At 44.0% G+C, this 17,002-nt stretch overlaps 1 protein-coding gene across 1 annotated transcript in view; it reads left to right on the top strand.

Annotated features, from left to right (window-relative positions):
• ush2a (Usher syndrome 2A (autosomal recessive, mild)) overlaps window positions 1-17,002 on the top strand; it is a 232,310-nt gene that overhangs the window by 91,139 nt on the left and 124,169 nt on the right. The window contains 8 exon segments of the mRNA XM_078251541.1: window positions 5,564-5,694; window positions 9,769-9,895; window positions 10,497-10,598; window positions 10,744-10,932; window positions 11,541-11,671; window positions 11,779-12,058; window positions 12,510-12,734; window positions 16,903-16,983. Coding sequence (XP_078107667.1) covers window positions 5,564-5,694; window positions 9,769-9,895; window positions 10,497-10,598; window positions 10,744-10,932; window positions 11,541-11,671; window positions 11,779-12,058; window positions 12,510-12,734; window positions 16,903-16,983 — 1,266 coding nt within the window.

Raw genomic sequence — 17,002 nt, 5'->3', positions numbered from 1 at the left:
ATCGGATGATGTTTGTCATATAAGGCGGATATCCTGTTGCCAGCGGGGGGCGCTATGACCAAAAGTCAATTTTGCCCTGTAGATGACCTCAGGCCTGGACCCTTGTCAAATGTGAGAAATTTCGGGCAGATATGACAATGTACACTAAAGTTACAACAACTTGTTCATTCATCGATAAATGCTCAAAAAGGTTGCCACGCCCACCCAGTTTGACGAAAAGTTTTTCTTTTAATAACTTTTCATCTTTAAGGTGTTGAGATGGTAAAGACCAAATTTGAAGTTCACCGGATGAAATCTCTAGGAGGAGTTAGTTAAAGTATAGCACCTTGACTTTTAGGCCTACTTCCTGTTGCTAATAGGGGGCGCTATGATTTTGAGCCAATATCGGCGTGTAGATGTCGTCAGGGTTGGACTCTTATGAATCCTGAAAAGTTTCGAGCTAACTGGACAATGTACACTCAAGTTACACCCACTTCCTGTTTCGATGGCGAAACGCACAAAATGGCCGCCCCGCCACGACCATGCCCTATGACGAAAAGTTTTTTTCAATTTTTTTTTTATTTTGTAGGGGGTGCTAGCTAGCCATTTTTGTGCGCCTATTCCCGAAACCCATAAAATACGTACATTCTCACCAGGCTTGATGCGACCGCCAATTTTGGTGAGTTTTTGAGTATGTTAAGCCCCTCAAAAAGGCGATTAATTTGCCGGACGACAGTTTCAATAGGGCCTTCGCCGCTGCCGGTGCTTAATTAAGTGATTATGACGTTGTCTTTATTTCTCAACTGTTTGATAATAAAAATTGGCGTGTTGTGGAAATAAATGTATCTGTTGAGCATGTATGTTTATGTAAGGCTCTGGTGTGCACTCTCAGGTGAACAAGTGCATGCTGGTGTTTTGTGTCTGTGTGATGCACTGGTGTTTTGTGTGTGTGTGTGTGTGTGTGTGTGTGTGTGTGTGTATGTGTGTGTGTGTGTGTGTGTATGTGTGTGTGTCTGTGTGTGTGTGTGCTTGCATGTACCGTGTATGTGTAACAGAGACACCTGTCAGGATGTGTGCTCAGGTTTGTCTGATGGTGGCTCCAAAGTGGTTGTCAGTGTGAAGTAGCACAAGTCCTGTGGGGAAATCTGAAGGAAGTAATTCTGAGCACGAGCAGTGTCACTTAGATGCTGTACATTTGGACCAAACACTGTGGCCAAGCATGTGTTGACAGTCTGTCCCTCCCTATCTCACACATACATGCTGTGCATAATATGCAAACACCAACAGTGAAAAATGCTAAATTCTTTGTAAAACAAAGATCAATACAGGACATGCTACAGTATACATATACAGATACATTAATAGTCAGATTGACCTTTCTGCTATTGTAAATACAGTCAGAAGAACTATTTCAACAATCCCTAACATCATTGCTACTGTTTCGCAACTGTGGGGCTGGGATTGGACCTCTTAAACAATGTATCCAAAGTGGTTTCCTTATAAACACATCATGACATGAGGAAACTCACATTCTGGAGTACTGGGTCCATCTTAAGACAGTGGGTAAAAGCACAATGCATTGCAGCAAAGTTCAGGCTATTGCACATTTCTTTATATGAAGATATACCAGAATGTATCATCATTTACCATGTAAGGACCATTGCACACAGCTGTTTGTAATTGTATATGAACTCCTGTGCTGGTGATGCAGGAATAATAGTTATGCTGCTTCATCACTGCCAAAATCGTGTGTGTGTTAGATGCTGATAGTCTCGCATTGCCAAACCTATCTCCACAGCGCTGTGGAGTAAAGTCTGGCCACATCACAGATACATTCTAGGATAGGAGGAAAAAAAACACTCTGGGTTGTGTGCATTTATTTAAACCAATTGGTAACTAACCAAAACTAACAACTAATTAAATTCCGTGACAGGCTTAAACACACACACACACGCACACACACACAACCTACACACACACGCACACACATGTAGGTTGTCCATGGTTGTCATTGTATTTGTAGTTGCCTTGTTCTTTATGCTTTATTTTATTATTGTTAGGCTGGTTGTCTCCTGTTGTCTCTGTTTGGCCAAAAATTCCATTGAATGTTCCTTCTAAAAAAATCACAGATTCAAACTATTGGAATATCTATTTTTGCACATTATGTCTATAGGAGGGAAAACGTACGCGATACATTACTACTTGTATAGGTATATTTATTTCAACATAAACATGTCTTTTAAAATATCTACATACCTACACATTACAAAATAAACATAAAATAATGTCCAATACCAGTGGTTGGCAAACTTTTTCTGCAGGGCCCCCTAGAGGTGTTCAGATCAGCTCTGTCTCCATGAAGGGTAGAGAGAGACACTACTGCGCATATTCAGTGGGCCGCATATGACAGAAGTAAACCCCTAAAGCTTAGAAACATTTTGGGCATATGCGCCAGGCGAGCAACTCCAGTGAACTGAATAGGTGCCATTTTGGGATCCAGTATCTAGGTAATATCATACATCCATGTGCTGGACTGAGAACCGAGTCCCCTACCAAGCAAGCTAGCTGACTAGCTAACTGGTCACTAAATTAGTAAAATGTAACAACTTAATGTTTCATTTACACACTTACGAGAGCACATTGCTATCACCAGATTGGTGACAACTTTGTTTGGCTCATTTTCTGTAACCAGTGTAACATTAGCATGAAAGCAGGTGGTAGAATTAGCAAGCTAGCTAACTAGCGAGCCAGCCGCAGCGGGCTGCTTAGTCCATCTGCTTCCCCATCACAGGGAGACTTCTTTGGCACATACGTACGTGCTAGTTGGCCGTCAACTGAGTCTTTGCGGTGTGTTCAGGTTTAAGTGCAACTTTTTGACCAAGACACAGGCGACCTGAGGTGACAATGCGACGCCATAGTCGGCCTTCGTCAACCCTAATTCTTTGCCGTCTGCCTACTGTGTCAGCACCTTTAGGGTCCCACGGGCCTGTCCTCTGTGTACAGGACTGGTTGAATGTGTATGTGTGTGATGGAATATGTACCTCCTATGACCACTTCACCATAGAAAGCACAGTTTGGTGGTTTCTGCAGTGTGTCTTACAATAAAATGGATAATCGTTTACACTATAGTCATGGTAAAATAGGAAAGTGGGAAACATGGGAAGGGGCAGAGTTGGGATTGAAAGAGGAAAGAATAAAATTCAAGATGCAAAGAGAGAAAACATTCAAATGAGGCAATAGGTGGAGAAAGAGAGAATATAAAAGGTCAAGAAAAAAAGGAGGAAGGTTAAAAGTCTAGGGAAGGAAGAAAGGAAGGTATGAGAGATCAGGCGAGTGTGACAGAGCGAAGGTTAAAGGGGGATAATGTAATGTCAGGTATCTGTCATGACTTCACTCATCTCTGTGGTGACAAGGTCATGAATGTAAATGACAGATGCCTGCTTGATGTACAGACTGCAAGTTCAATGTAAAGAACATCTTTGTTTGTTTTAGTTGTATTCTACTACCACAGTTATTGTACATCTATTTCCATGTAGACTTGTTTAGAAATCATTAACTGGGGCAAATGCACTATTGGTAATCAATGCATATGTGCACTGCCGACATGGGACCATTATACATTTAAATACACTTTTACATTCCTTCTAGATCCAAGTGGCTTTTCACTCATTTTTGCAAGGCAAAATAATAATCTAATAATGTAACTTCTATAATCTAAATCACCTAGGCTGAAATGGAAATGGCAAACCTGTGAAACCTTGTGAGCCACATCTTAATATAATATGATGTTCGGCAAAAGTAAAAAAGAATCATTCTCAAGCTGCATTTGGACTGGATTTATTTCTCGAAGGGAAGTGGGGTGGTTTTACCTTCATCCTAATTTTTGTAAATGAGCATACAAACTGTTGTTTGTAAAGCAGTCTGAGTTACAAATGGACAACACAGAAAAGCTATTTTTCATTATAAATAGTGTGAATACTGGGAGCTCTGAAATGAATAATCTGTATTCATCTTGCGCTTGCCATATAACTGTTTGACTTCTCTCCATGTTAAGTGAATTCACACACTAATTATTTTGCAAACATTGGCTTCTGATGAACCCTGGAATGCCTCCATTCAACTCCTCAGATCTTCCCACACTTCTGTTCCCTTCAGAGACAGACGTAACTGAGGAAACACACACGTAAAATCACATGCTCTGTGTCGCTATGTGGATCTAGTAGTGGATTAAGATCCTATCTCTGATCCATAGTAACATGACAAGACAGCAGGCTGGATGAATTGTGTGTGTGTGTGTGTGTGTGTGTGTGTGTGTGTGTGTGTGTGTGTGTGTGTGTGTGTGTGTTAGAGGGAAACCCATAAGTTTCGCACATTGCTGAAACTTTGTTTCACAAAGTCAGATACTGTCCTGCTCAAAGATTAAATTATAGGCTCCTTACTATAATCCTTATAATTGTTGCTTTCTCCGACCTCAAATCTGTTGTCATTCCAGTTGGTGGTTCAGGATTGTATACTGTATAAGCTTTGTTGTCCTTGGGAATAGCATAATGGGCTTTATCTAAGTTATGTAGAACTGGGTTATGTTAAATTTACATATTGCAGGGGCGCCTGGGTAGCTCACCTGTAGAGCGTGCGCCCCATGTACAGAGGCTTTGTCCTCGCCGCTGCTGTCACGGGTTGAATTCCAACCTGCGACCCTTTGCTGCATGTCATTCCCCCTCTCTCTCCCCTTTCAAGTCTAAGCTGTCCTGTCAAATAAAGGCCTAAAAATGCCACAACATTTTTTTACAAATACAAATTTGAAGAGAGAATTGGGCCTTATATGAAAGCTCAGACTTGGGGTTATATTTTGGTTATGACTAAGAGATCTTCCCCTTGTACGGTGGTGTTGTGCAAGTGGTACTTTTGGGGTTTACCATACATATCTTATGGATTTGAACAAGTTCAGAAAGTCTGGAGAGAGAAGGAAGAAGCATACATATGATTAAGCTTAATGTTAGTTCATGCAGGACAAGGAAGTCATACGCCCGCTGATTAAATTATCATTCCTATCAGACCCCCACTAATCACAGCCATTCTCACATCAAGGCGGTCATTTTTAAATATGACTCCCTCCTCACTGATCCCTGCTACACTAGTCTGTATCCTTGACGTTCAACTTCCGGGATTGCTCCGGTGCCGCAGGAAATTCCACCGGATGCATGTATTTACGCCGATTACGCCGTTTCCTTTGTGTTTTGTGGATTTGGAGCTTTGTGGATTTATGAGGACTATGGTTGACTGCTCCTCAGATCTCTGCAGGGTAAATTGAGACAGCTAGCTAGACTATCTGTCCAATCTGAGTTTTCACGACTTTTTACGACTCGTTTTCTCACGTACTGTAAATGACCAGAAAATGAAAGACCCTGTTCACACAGAGATAGTCCCTCTTTTCAGGTTAGATGGTCTCATTACATTGTATATGACTTATTTCACAACATTATAATACATTTTAATATGTATTGAAAGTATGTTTTGGCCTGTGTTAAATTAATTCCTGAGAACAATGAAATCCTTGAAATCTCTTTCTCTTACTTTGTATCAGGTGTGGAGTTGAGTTTCAAGACTCTGTCCCCAGATGGTCTGCTGCTCTGTGCCTTCTCTCCAGGAAATCAGGAAGAGTTCCTTGCTATTCAGCTCAAAAATGGACGCCCCTACTTTTTGTTTGATCCACAGGTATGTTACATTTTGTTACACTTTTATAAAAGTGTCAAGTGTGAGTGCAAATAACTGACTTTTCAAGACTGATATGATAATAATATAAATCAACCATTGCTTAGTAATGCAACCCCAAGTGTTGTGATCTGTGTGTTTTACGAAGGTGCAACGAAGAGAAGGGTCAGGAAGATGTCAACGTCAACGTTAGCAAAGTTAGCCTTTCTCTTCTAAAGTAGGAGGGGAGTTTATTTTTATATTACTTTTGTTTAAATGTTGCTGTTTATCTTTTGTTGAGGGACTTGCAGATTCTTTGCTTCCACTTATTTGAAAGCATCTCCATCCAGCTTTACTACCAATGAACAAACACACCTGTAATTTGCATGCGAGTGTACTTTTGTTTTACAGTGCCATATTTGACAGAAAGACCTTCAAAAGGTTTACTGCTGTCCTTAGTGGCCATTCAACCCATTTTGTTTGTGCATCTTTTTTCATTTACATTTCCTCATTTGTTTTTGTCTCTTTATTATTTCATTCTGCTCACTTTACTTGTTTGCTCACCTTCACCTGTCTTTTTCTCTTTTTTATTCTGATCCACCTCTGTCTCTCTTTCTCTCTTTTTCTCCCCCCCTCTCTCTTTCTGTCTCTCTCCCATTTTCTCTCACTTGCTCTGATCTAATAAATGTAATCTGTAGCCCCTCATTGGTTTCTGTCAGGAAGACAGGGAGAGGGGAAAAAACTTTGAAAGTGTGTCAACGTTTGAATTGGACTGCAATTAACTCATTCCCTGCAGTCACCACGCGTGAATACCAATTGCAAGCTAATTAAGCTTTGCACCCTTGCGCACGCGCGCACACACACACACACACACACACACACATTCACAGCCCTGCTTCCTTTATCCTTCCATACAGACACATGTAGAGGGGTTAAAGAGTCAACGACTTAGATGATGAAAGTGATGATGGGAGATGATTACACATACTTCCATGAGGCCACCAACTAATTACACACTCTAACAAACACACATACACACTTACACTTTCCTTCTTCATCACTATCCAATACTCGTTATCAAAATGCCATCATCAAAATGTAACCATAGGATGTATCTGTGTGTGCAGAGGAGTGTATGAATAGATCCTTGTTGACTTGCAGTGTTAATGTGTGTGTCTGTGGTTAAGTGTACTGCTAGATGTGCAATTGAGCGTATGTGTCTTCTCCAACTGGGTTTATTCCTTTGTTTAGACTAGTTTGGGGTAATTAACAGTGGGAGTGGTGTCACGGCTTATTAGTGTTCCCCCAGATACATATAGCTGGGCCCATTACTTCCCCCTATTAGCCTGTTGAGCTAGCCTTAATGGGATTACCAGTGCAGGGGGGGTAATTTAGCATGACACAGGAAAGTGATATGCTCATAAATATGTGCACATGTGAGCTGACACACACGCACGTACAAACACACACACACACACACACACACACACACAAAGTACATTGAAGCACAAGAGACACTCAAAACCAAACAGTTCACACTCCGTTGATGCAGGTGAGTACTGTTTTTTGGACCACTGGTTGTCTCACTATACAGATGTGTGCAGTATGTAGCTATTGGTAACTACAGTGTCAGTCACAGGCTGTAATGCTAATACACATGTAGCTCTCATCACAGACTTGCTAGTCAGCTATCACTGTCTGTTAAATACATTTGCTGGCACAAGTGAAAAATACACATATTGTATTTTATTCTGCCAGCCATGCATCTTAGTTCTCTCTTAGCGGACACATTTGGCTCTTATTGAAATCTAGAAAGCTGTTTTTTTATAGTCCTCTAGCCTTTGGGAAAGAAATCCTTGTAATCCTCAAGGACAGATGCGAAACATGTATACTAAAAATTCTGAAAATGAACCAGAGCCTACCCATTTAATGGTGCTCTTAAATGTGCATTAACTGTAGTAAGATAGACAAACTGATGATACCCTTTCGACAGCTACACATCCATTGTTCCATTATTAAAGCAACTAGTACAGTGCCCATTCAAACCGTGCCTGTTCAGAACGGACCGATTGCTTGGGCTGTGGTATGGCTGCTTGCAGATTTCTCCAGAACCATTGTACCCCAAAATAACTGACCGAAGGTCCCCAAAGCAACTTAACTGTATGCTACTGACTTACTGTGTACTTCTACTTTGTAGAACATTGTACTGGTTATGTTGCGGATTCTGATTTTCCTCACAACATACAACAACTAAAATATGATGCATTATTATTCTTTAAACTATCCAGCATTATAATAGCATTATAATATAGTGAAATACCACTCAGCGGTGCAGTGTTAATTTTGGCAGCTTATTAATGTTTATATATTATATATATTATGTTTATTTAGTTGTATTCCTTTGTCAGTGTCCTATCAGATTATATTGAACACTTCAGTTAATCTAGTTCCACCAAAACCAATAATTTTCAGTCGCACCTCCCAGGCACGTTAATGAGAGCCCAAATCTGCCAAAATATGAATTAATTAACCACCCGGACCAGACCGAGGACTGAGACACGGACAGAGACGGACTGAGACACGGATATGTATGTGTTTGAGAGAGAGGAGAAGAAAAGGTGGAAAGTGATGAAGATAAAGAGATTTTTTTGTTTTTCTTTAAACTACATCTTTTCCGTTATTGGAACGATATTGCATGTTGATATCTTCGCAGTTAGACGGTAATTGCCAGTACCCGGCTGCGGACGATATGCTTGACTGAGTGCCGTGAAGCACCGCCCCCGCAGCTGCACACAGCGGTCGCTCGGTTGTTGTTTTTTCAACCTATATTGTGCGGTCGCTTAGTTTTATTCACAGTCTATTAATATTGAACGTGTCCGGTGTATCCAAACACCAAATTCGACACAGAACGTCATTGGGTACCCAGCAGTACAGCCGCCAAGTGTTAAGTAGATGGGATGAACGGTTTCGGTTTTGAGATATTCGAAAGACAGAGAGCTGTACATTCACACACAGTTACTCATTCACTACAGTATTTCATTCCTTTATAGTTAGATAGTTAGACTTCTATTTTTGGGCATTAGGGCGAACACACGTATGAGGTGTACACCTCAGTCGAGTGCTGTACAACTCAAGTGCAAGCTACAGGAATGACACCACCACTGTGTGTGTGTGTGTGTGTGTGTGTGTGTGTGTGTGTGTGTGTGTGTGTGTGTGTGTGTGTGTGTGTGTGTGAGAGAGAGAGAGAGAGAGAGAGAGAGAGAGAGAGCATGTGTACGTGAGAAGGGGGCTATGCTCAGGCAGTTTCTGTCCAGCAATTATGTTCTAAATGCCTTGCTCATGGGCATCTCTGTAATAGTTTCTGGGAGAGTTGAGCGTTAGTTGCTTCAACTGCCAGTATCTCCCAGACAAGGGTTCCAAATGGGTGTGCTTGTGTTTACGAGAGAGCATACGAGAGAGAGAGAGAGAGAGAGAGAGAGAGAGAGAGAGAGAGACTCCTCCCATGTTGTCTTGTTAAGTAGAGCTGTCTAGCAATGGTAGTAAATATGTCAGAGGCTGATATACTCTGGCATTCATACATTTATTGATCTCATCATTAAATCTTCATCACTGAGTGTGCATCTGTGTGTGGCTATATGTTGCGTGTTTGTGTGAGTGTGCACGTACCCGTTACTCTTTCTTTTACTACATTACTCTTTGCCCACTTGCTAAAAGCTGATCACAACAATGATGTCATACTTAATAGGTAGCAAAAAGCCCTGTAACAACACTTTGATGATTATATGTGCATGTTCATGTCCTTTTGAGGGTGGTGTGTGTATGTGTGTCATTGATCCTTAATGTCTAACCTTGTCCACACAACACAGGGATAAAGAAGCAATCATTTGAAATGTTACAAAGTAAGCGTGTTTGATTGCACTGTGATTTGAAAAGTGTTTTTTTTTTTTTTTAAGCCAGAGGTGATAAATTTACTTTAGCGAATACTGTAAGACACATTGTTGCGAGACCAGAGGATGTCTTCACAACACCATTAATGAATGTGTGTTTAAATTCTTGCCTGTATTGTGAGTTTGTGTGTTCATGCGTTTGTGTGTGTAGGGCTCAGCAGTGGTTGTGAGTGTACAGGGAGATGGAGGGCGCGGCTACAATGATGGACAATGGCACAGCATCATAGCAACAAGGCGAGGGGCCGTGGGAACAATCGTTGTAAACAATCAATACAGAGGTAACTCTTCTCATATTCATACTGACCACTGTGTGTATCTGCTAAGTGTGCAGGCGTGTGAGTGTAAATGCGAGTGTATTTTTGCTTGTCTATACATGTGAGGGTATGCACCTGTGCTTGGATGTGAAACGTGTGAGACTTGTACTTACACGTGTATTTATGTGTGTACACGTATGTATGTTTTTTACTTATGTAAATCACCGAGCTCCGCATTGGTGGTAATAGCCAGGTTAATCCTAGCCAATCTGTGTCTGATGAGAAAAATACTTGAGTTGTTCTCAAATGTGTTTTCAAATAACATTTTCTTTTTTCAGAAACTGCATGAGCATAACCCTTCCCTTACTTAGTCTCACTCCTCTGCTCTCTCTCTTTCTATCTCCCTATCTCTCTATCTCTTTCTCTCTCTCTCTGTCTTTGTTTACCTTTACCCCCTGTTAATCTCTTCTCTCTTATATTGTCCTTCCCTTTATTCTCATCCCTTTTTGTTCTCTGGATGCTCTGATTTTATATTTACTCTTCATCATCCCTTAACTCCACACTTTTGCTTTGCCCTACCACATATATTTGTAACACCACCATCCTACCTCCACACCACCACCAGGAAATGCGTCAGCTTTCAGTGGCAGGACCATTATTGGTGAGAACACAGGGCTGTTTATTGGAGGGCTGCCTGAAGACTTTACTTTGCTAAGAGAGGATTCAGGTAAGTCCGTTGTCACCTACTCTCTTTAATCATTAATATATTACATTGTTTATCAGTTCTAACAATATTATAGCAGTTTGGAAGCAGTGAGGAAGTTAGAGTGAAAGTTTTTCAAGTTTTTATTTATTCTTGTCTGTCTTATCAGGTGATGCTCGACTAGTGCGACAGGGTTTCACTGGTTGCCTCAGAGACGTGAGTTTTAAGGTGACTGACGGTCCCTCAGAGGAGTGGAAATCTCTGGAGTGGGCAAAAGCCACAAAGAAGGTGGCAGTTTATGAAAGCTGGGAGGGATGCCCTATTCAAACTGTGGATGGAGCCCATTTTCTCGGTCATGGTTAGTATCTTTTGTGGATAACAAATTGTTGTGATTATTCTTTGTTAATGTACTTGTTTCACAAGGACAATGGACCCTAACATAGCTACATGCCACAGAGATGTATCCCCATTAAGAGTGAAATGATAGTGTACATTGTTACACAATACTTCATACTGCGATATAGAAACATGACAATATGCAACAGGGGAATAGCATTGCAGAGAAAAGCTCTCTGGAGTGTCTTTTTTCATGAGCAAGCTATGTTCAGATACAACTTCAAGTGGATTTCTAGTGTCCCTAATACACTGGCAACACTGTATATCTTAATAAGATGCTTGCTGCTGACAAGTTAATAATAAGAAGATAAATTAATTGCTTTCTGTGTTAAAGATCTGGTTCATCAGTGTACATTTCCTCCATTGTTGCTGCCTGTCTTTTATTTGAAACAACAACAACATTTTTAACCATAAACATGAAACTTTATATTTGAAAAAAGGGTACAGACCATCTTCGCAGGTCCCCAATTTACCGAAAGAAGTTTCCTTCTTTCTTTAGCCCTCATAATTTAGCCCTCAATATTTTATTTTAATTTTATATTTTATAATTTTATTTCCTCCTTGTTTCAGGTTACTTGGAGATGGGCAAAGATGTTTTCAGTGGAGGACAGGACTTTGACATTTCTATGGATTTCAGAACAGACCAGCTCAATGCACTTTTGGTCTTTACATACAACACACAAACGGAAGACTACATGCTGGTAAGAAGCACGGACACATTTAAGACTGTTGTTGAAGTACTCAAATAAAACTTTAGAAATACATGACTTTAGCTTGATGTTTTTTGTTTATTGGTGTTTATTTTTAGGTGGAGCTGGAAGCCGGTCTCCTGTCCTTCATTATTGCCTCTGAAGGTCACGTGACTGAACTCAGCATGTGGGTGGGGCTTAGCTACTGTGATGGAGACTGGAAACAGCTTTCGTTGGCAAAACACGGCTCGCTCATTTCTGCTGCAGTCAATGACTGGGCAGAAGAGACAAGGGGAGTGGGAGGAGCAGTGAGGCTGAGAGTTGATTCGCCATTATACGTGGGGGGCGTGCCCATGGAGCTCATACATCCTGCTCTGGACAGCAAAAGTCACAAACACGGTGAGAATGTAGTGTCAGTACTTTTACACAATCTAAATGGCAGGTGTTCAACCAAGAAGAAGGGTTCAGTGTGCAGCTAAACGGGTTACACATGGCATTTGCTTGTTTGTGGGCTCCTTGTTTTGGGGTTTTAATGGAGTTAAACAACTGAAAGTATAGGTACTTGCAGGTTGCCTTTGCTACCAATGTAACTTTTCTGCTCCACTAGCTGGCCAGGGCGGCAATAAATGTATCAACCAGGAGTCATAGGGATTATGCTGGTATTTGCTTGCAGCATTACTTATTTAAACAATTTAAAATGTAAAGTGGAGGTAAGTATTTCACAAAGTTTTCATAAAGATGTGCTCTTCTCACATTCTCCTTCCCTTTCTCCTATGTTCTTTTCTCTTTTCTCTCCTCCTATTCCTCTCCTTCTTTTACTCTCTTTCTCTTCTCCTTTCCTCTTTCACAGGACTAGGAGGTTGCATAAGGGGTCTTACCATACGAAGGGATGACTCAAACCCTCCTGTCAGTCGAAGTGTAAATCTCTCTGTTGCCTCCCGCCGTTCAGTAAGAGTCTACTTAGACGGCTGTCCCTCCAGTGAAAGCCGGTACAACTGCAGAGGAAACGATTCAGTTTTGGTGTATAGTGGGAGGAAGACACAAGCCACAGATCATAGCCTACAGCCTTTCACTGGTAACAATGCACAGTGTACATTTACATAACTACACAGCACTTGAACCTGAAAAGAAAGTGTGGAACTCTGTCAACACTAACTTTTTTTTTTAGTGATAGACCTTCCTCAGACATCAAACAAACAATACAGTACAAAGAACGTAGCATTGATACTCCAGTTGCAACAGTCAATGAAAAAACAGAATGTAATATCAAATCTCAAATCAACACAGTACAATCTCTACCCATCAGCTAGTTCTTTAGATTAAGATGGGTTTGCCACAGTGATAATTTCATTCCAAGTGCTAATGATGTACGGAAGTCCAGTTTTCTTTGCTATGCTTTAACATTTTGACACAGAGGTGATGTACGAGCAAACCATCCAAAAAATGGCATGTAGATTTACAGATCACATTAAACTATATGTATCCATCCATCCATCCATCTTCATCCGCTTATCCGGGGTCGGGTCGCGGGGGTAGCAGCTCCAGCAGGGGACCCCAAACTTCCCTTTCCCGGGCCACATTAACCAGCTCCGACTGGGGGATCCCGAGGCGTTCCCAGGCCAGGTTAGAGATATAATCCCTCCACCTAGTCCTGGGTCTCCCCCGAGGCCTCCTCCCAGCTGGACGTGCCTGGAACACCTCCCTAGGGAGGCGCCCAGGGGGCATCCTTACCAGATGCCCGAACCACCTCAACTGGCTCCTTTCGACGCAAAGGAGCAGCGGCTCTACTCCGAGCTCCTCACGGATAACTGAGCTTCTCACCCTATCTCTAAGGGAGACGCCAGCTACCCTCCTGAGGAAACCCATTTCGGCCGCTTGTACCCTGGATCTTGTTCTTTCGGTCATGACCCAGCCTTCATGACCATAGGTGAGGGTAGGAACAAAAACTGACCGGTAGATTGAGAGCTTTGCCTTCTGGCTCAGCTTTCTTTCGTCACAACGGTGCGATAAATTGAATGTAATACCGCACCTGCTGTGCCGATTCTCCGACCAATCTCCCGCTCCATTGTCCCCTCACTCGCGAACAAGACCCCAAGGTACTTGAACTCCTTCACTTGGGGTAAGGACTCATTCCCTACCTGGAGAAGGCACTCCATCGGTTTCCTGCTGAGAACCATGGCCTCCGATTTAGAGGTGCTGATCCTCATCCCAGCCGCTTCACACTCGGCTGCGAACCGATCCAGTGAGTGCTGAAGGTCACAGGCCGATGATGCCATCAGGACCACATCATCTGCAAAAAGCAGCGATGAGATCCCCAGCCCACCGAACTGCAACCCCTCTCCACCCCGACTACGCCTCGATATCCTGTCCATAAATACTACAAACAGGATTGGTGACAAAGCGTAGCCCTGGCGGAGGCCAACTCTCACCTGAAACGAGTCCGACTTACTGCCGAGAACCCGGACACAGCTCTCGCTTTGGTCGTACAGAGATTGGATGGCCCTGAGAAGGGACCCCTCACCCCTGTACTCCCGCAGCACCTCCCACAGTATCTCCCGGGCACCCGGTCATACGCCTTCTCCAGATCCACAAAACACATGTAGACTGGTTGGGCATACTCCCAGGCTCCCTCCAGGATCCTTGCGAGAGTAAAGATCTGGTCCGTTGTTCCACGACCAGGACGGAATCCGCATTGTTCCTCTTCAACCTGAGATTCGACTATCGACCGAACCCTCCTTTCCAGCACCTTGGAGTAGACTTTACCGGGGAGGCTGAGAAGTGTGATACCCCTGTAATTGGCACACACCCTCTGGTCCCCCCTTTTTTAAAAAGGGGAACCACCACCCCGGTCTGCCACTCCTTAGGCACCGTCCCCAGACTTCCACGCAATGTTGAAGAGGCGTGTCAACCAAGACAACCCCTCCACACCCAGAGCTTTAAGCATTTCTGGACGGATCTCATCAATTCCTGGGGCTTTGCCACTGTGGAGTTGTTTAACTACCTCAGCAACCTCCACCAGGGAAATTGATGCCAATCCCCCCTCATCCTCCAGCTCTGCCTCTACCATAGAGGGCGTATTAGTCGGATTTAGGAGTTCCTCAAAGTGCTCCTTCCACCGCCCTATTACCTCCTCAGTTGAGGTCAACAGCGTCCCATCCTTACTGTACACAGCTTGGATGGTTCCCCGCTCCCCCCTCCTGAGGTGGCGAACGGTTTTCCAGAAGTACCTTGGTGCCGACCGAAAGTCCTTCTCCATGTCTTCTCCGAACTTCTCCCACACACGCTGCTTTGCCTCTTTCACGGCAGAGGCTGCAGCCCTTCGGGCCCTTCGGTACCTTGCAACTGCCTCCGGAGTCGTCTGGGATAACATATCCCGGAAAGACTCCTTCTTCAGTCGGACGGCTTCCCTGACCACCGGTGTCCACCACGGTGTTCGTGGGTTACCGCCCCTTGAGGCACCTAAGACCCTAAGACCACAGCTCCTCACCGCAGCTTCAGCAATGGAAACTTTGAACATTGTCCACTCGGGTTCAATGCCCCCAGCCTCCACAGGGATGCACGAAAAGCTCCGCCGGAGGTGTGAGTTGAAAGTCTGTCGGACAGGGGCCTCCTCCAGACGTTCCCAATTTACCCGCACTACCCGCTTTGGGCTTACCAGGTCTGTCCAGAGTCTTCCCCCACCCCCTGACCCAACTCACCACCAGATGGTGATCGGTTGACAGCTCCGCCCCTCTCTTCACCCGAGTGTCCAAAACATATGGCCTCAGATCAGATGAAACGATTATAAAATCGATCATTGACCTTTGGCCTAGGGTGCTCTGGTACCAAGTACACTTATGAGCATCCCTATGTTCGAACATGGTGTTCGTTATAGACAATCCATGACTAGCACAGAAGTCCAACAACAAACAACCACTCTGGTTTAGATCAGGGAGGCCGTTCCTCCCAATCACGCCTCTCCATGTGTCTCCATCATTACCCACGTGCGCGTTGAAGTCCCCCCAGCAGAACTATGGAGTCCCCCGACTGGAGCCCCATGCAGGACTCCACTCAAGGTCTCCAAGAAGGCCGAATACTCTGAACTCTTGTTTGGTGCATATGCACAAACAACAGTCAGAGTTTTCCCCCCACAACCCGCAGGCGTAGGGAGGCGACCCTCTCGTCCCACCGGGTTAAACTCCAACGTAGCGGCGCTCAGCCGGGGGGCTTGTGAGTATCCCCACACCCGCCCGGCGCCTCACACCCTGGGCAACTCCGGAGAAGAAAAAGAGTCCAACCCCTATCCAGGAGTATGGTTCCAGAACCAAGACTGTGCGTAGAGGTAAGCCCCCACCAGATCTAACCGGTAGCGCTCCACCTCCCGCACAAGTTCCGGCTCCTTCCCCCACAGAGAGGTGACATTCCACGTCCCCAGAGCCAGCCTCTGCTGCCCGGGTCTGGTCCGTCGAGGCCCCCTGACCTTCACTGCCACCCATGTGGCAGCGCACCCGACCCCCAGCGGTTCCTCCCACAGGTGGTGGGCCCATGGGATGGAGGGATGTCCGCCACGTAGCTTTTTTCGGGCTGTGCCCGACCGGGCTCCGTGGCAAACCCGGCCACCAGACGCTCGCTGACGAGCCCTCCATCTGGGCCTGGCTCCAGACGGGGGCCCCGGGCTTCCTCCGGGCAGGGTCACTTCATCCCTTCCTCGATTTTTCATAGGATTTTTGAACCATTCTTTGTCTGGCCCCTCACCTGAGACCACTTTGCCTTGGGAGACCCTACCAGGAGCACAAAGCTCCAGACAACACAGCCCTCAGGTTCATAGGGACACACAAACCTCTCCACCACGATAAGGTGATGGTTCCCGGAGAAGCATTAAACTATATAGATGCTGTAATTAGTAAATGTCCCATTTTTTTCCATGCACACACACACACACACACACACACACACACACATATATATATATTAATTAAAAAGTACCGAAACCAACATTATGGTTCTCTAACCAATTGAATTTTAGTCATATTGATAACTCGCAGTTGTAGATAGTTGCAACAGATAAAGCAGATTTAATTTTTTTTAGCAAATACTTAGAAGTATTAACTACTGAATATGCTAAATAAATATTACTTGTCATAATTCGTCACTTAAGCTGCGTTTAGGTGATACAGAGAGCATATTTTTTTAATGTGTTTCTCCCCTGCCCCATGTGCATCCTAAACCCTTCCTCCTATGTGCAAAAACACACACCTTTCAAGAGTACTTGTACAGGTTGGTGGCCTTGGCTGCAGGAGGTTGGGCGGCAGGACCTTGGCAAAGAGGACGCAGCCGAAGCAAAGGTAAAACCTCTCATCTTGC

The sequence above is a fragment of the Sander vitreus genome, chromosome 1, assembly GCF_031162955.1.
Source record: "Sander vitreus isolate 19-12246 chromosome 1, sanVit1, whole genome shotgun sequence".
Lineage (NCBI taxonomy): Eukaryota > Metazoa > Chordata > Actinopteri > Perciformes > Percidae > Sander > Sander vitreus.
Note: the sequence above shows the minus strand (reverse complement) of the source record. Positions and strands in the feature narration are given on the sequence as shown.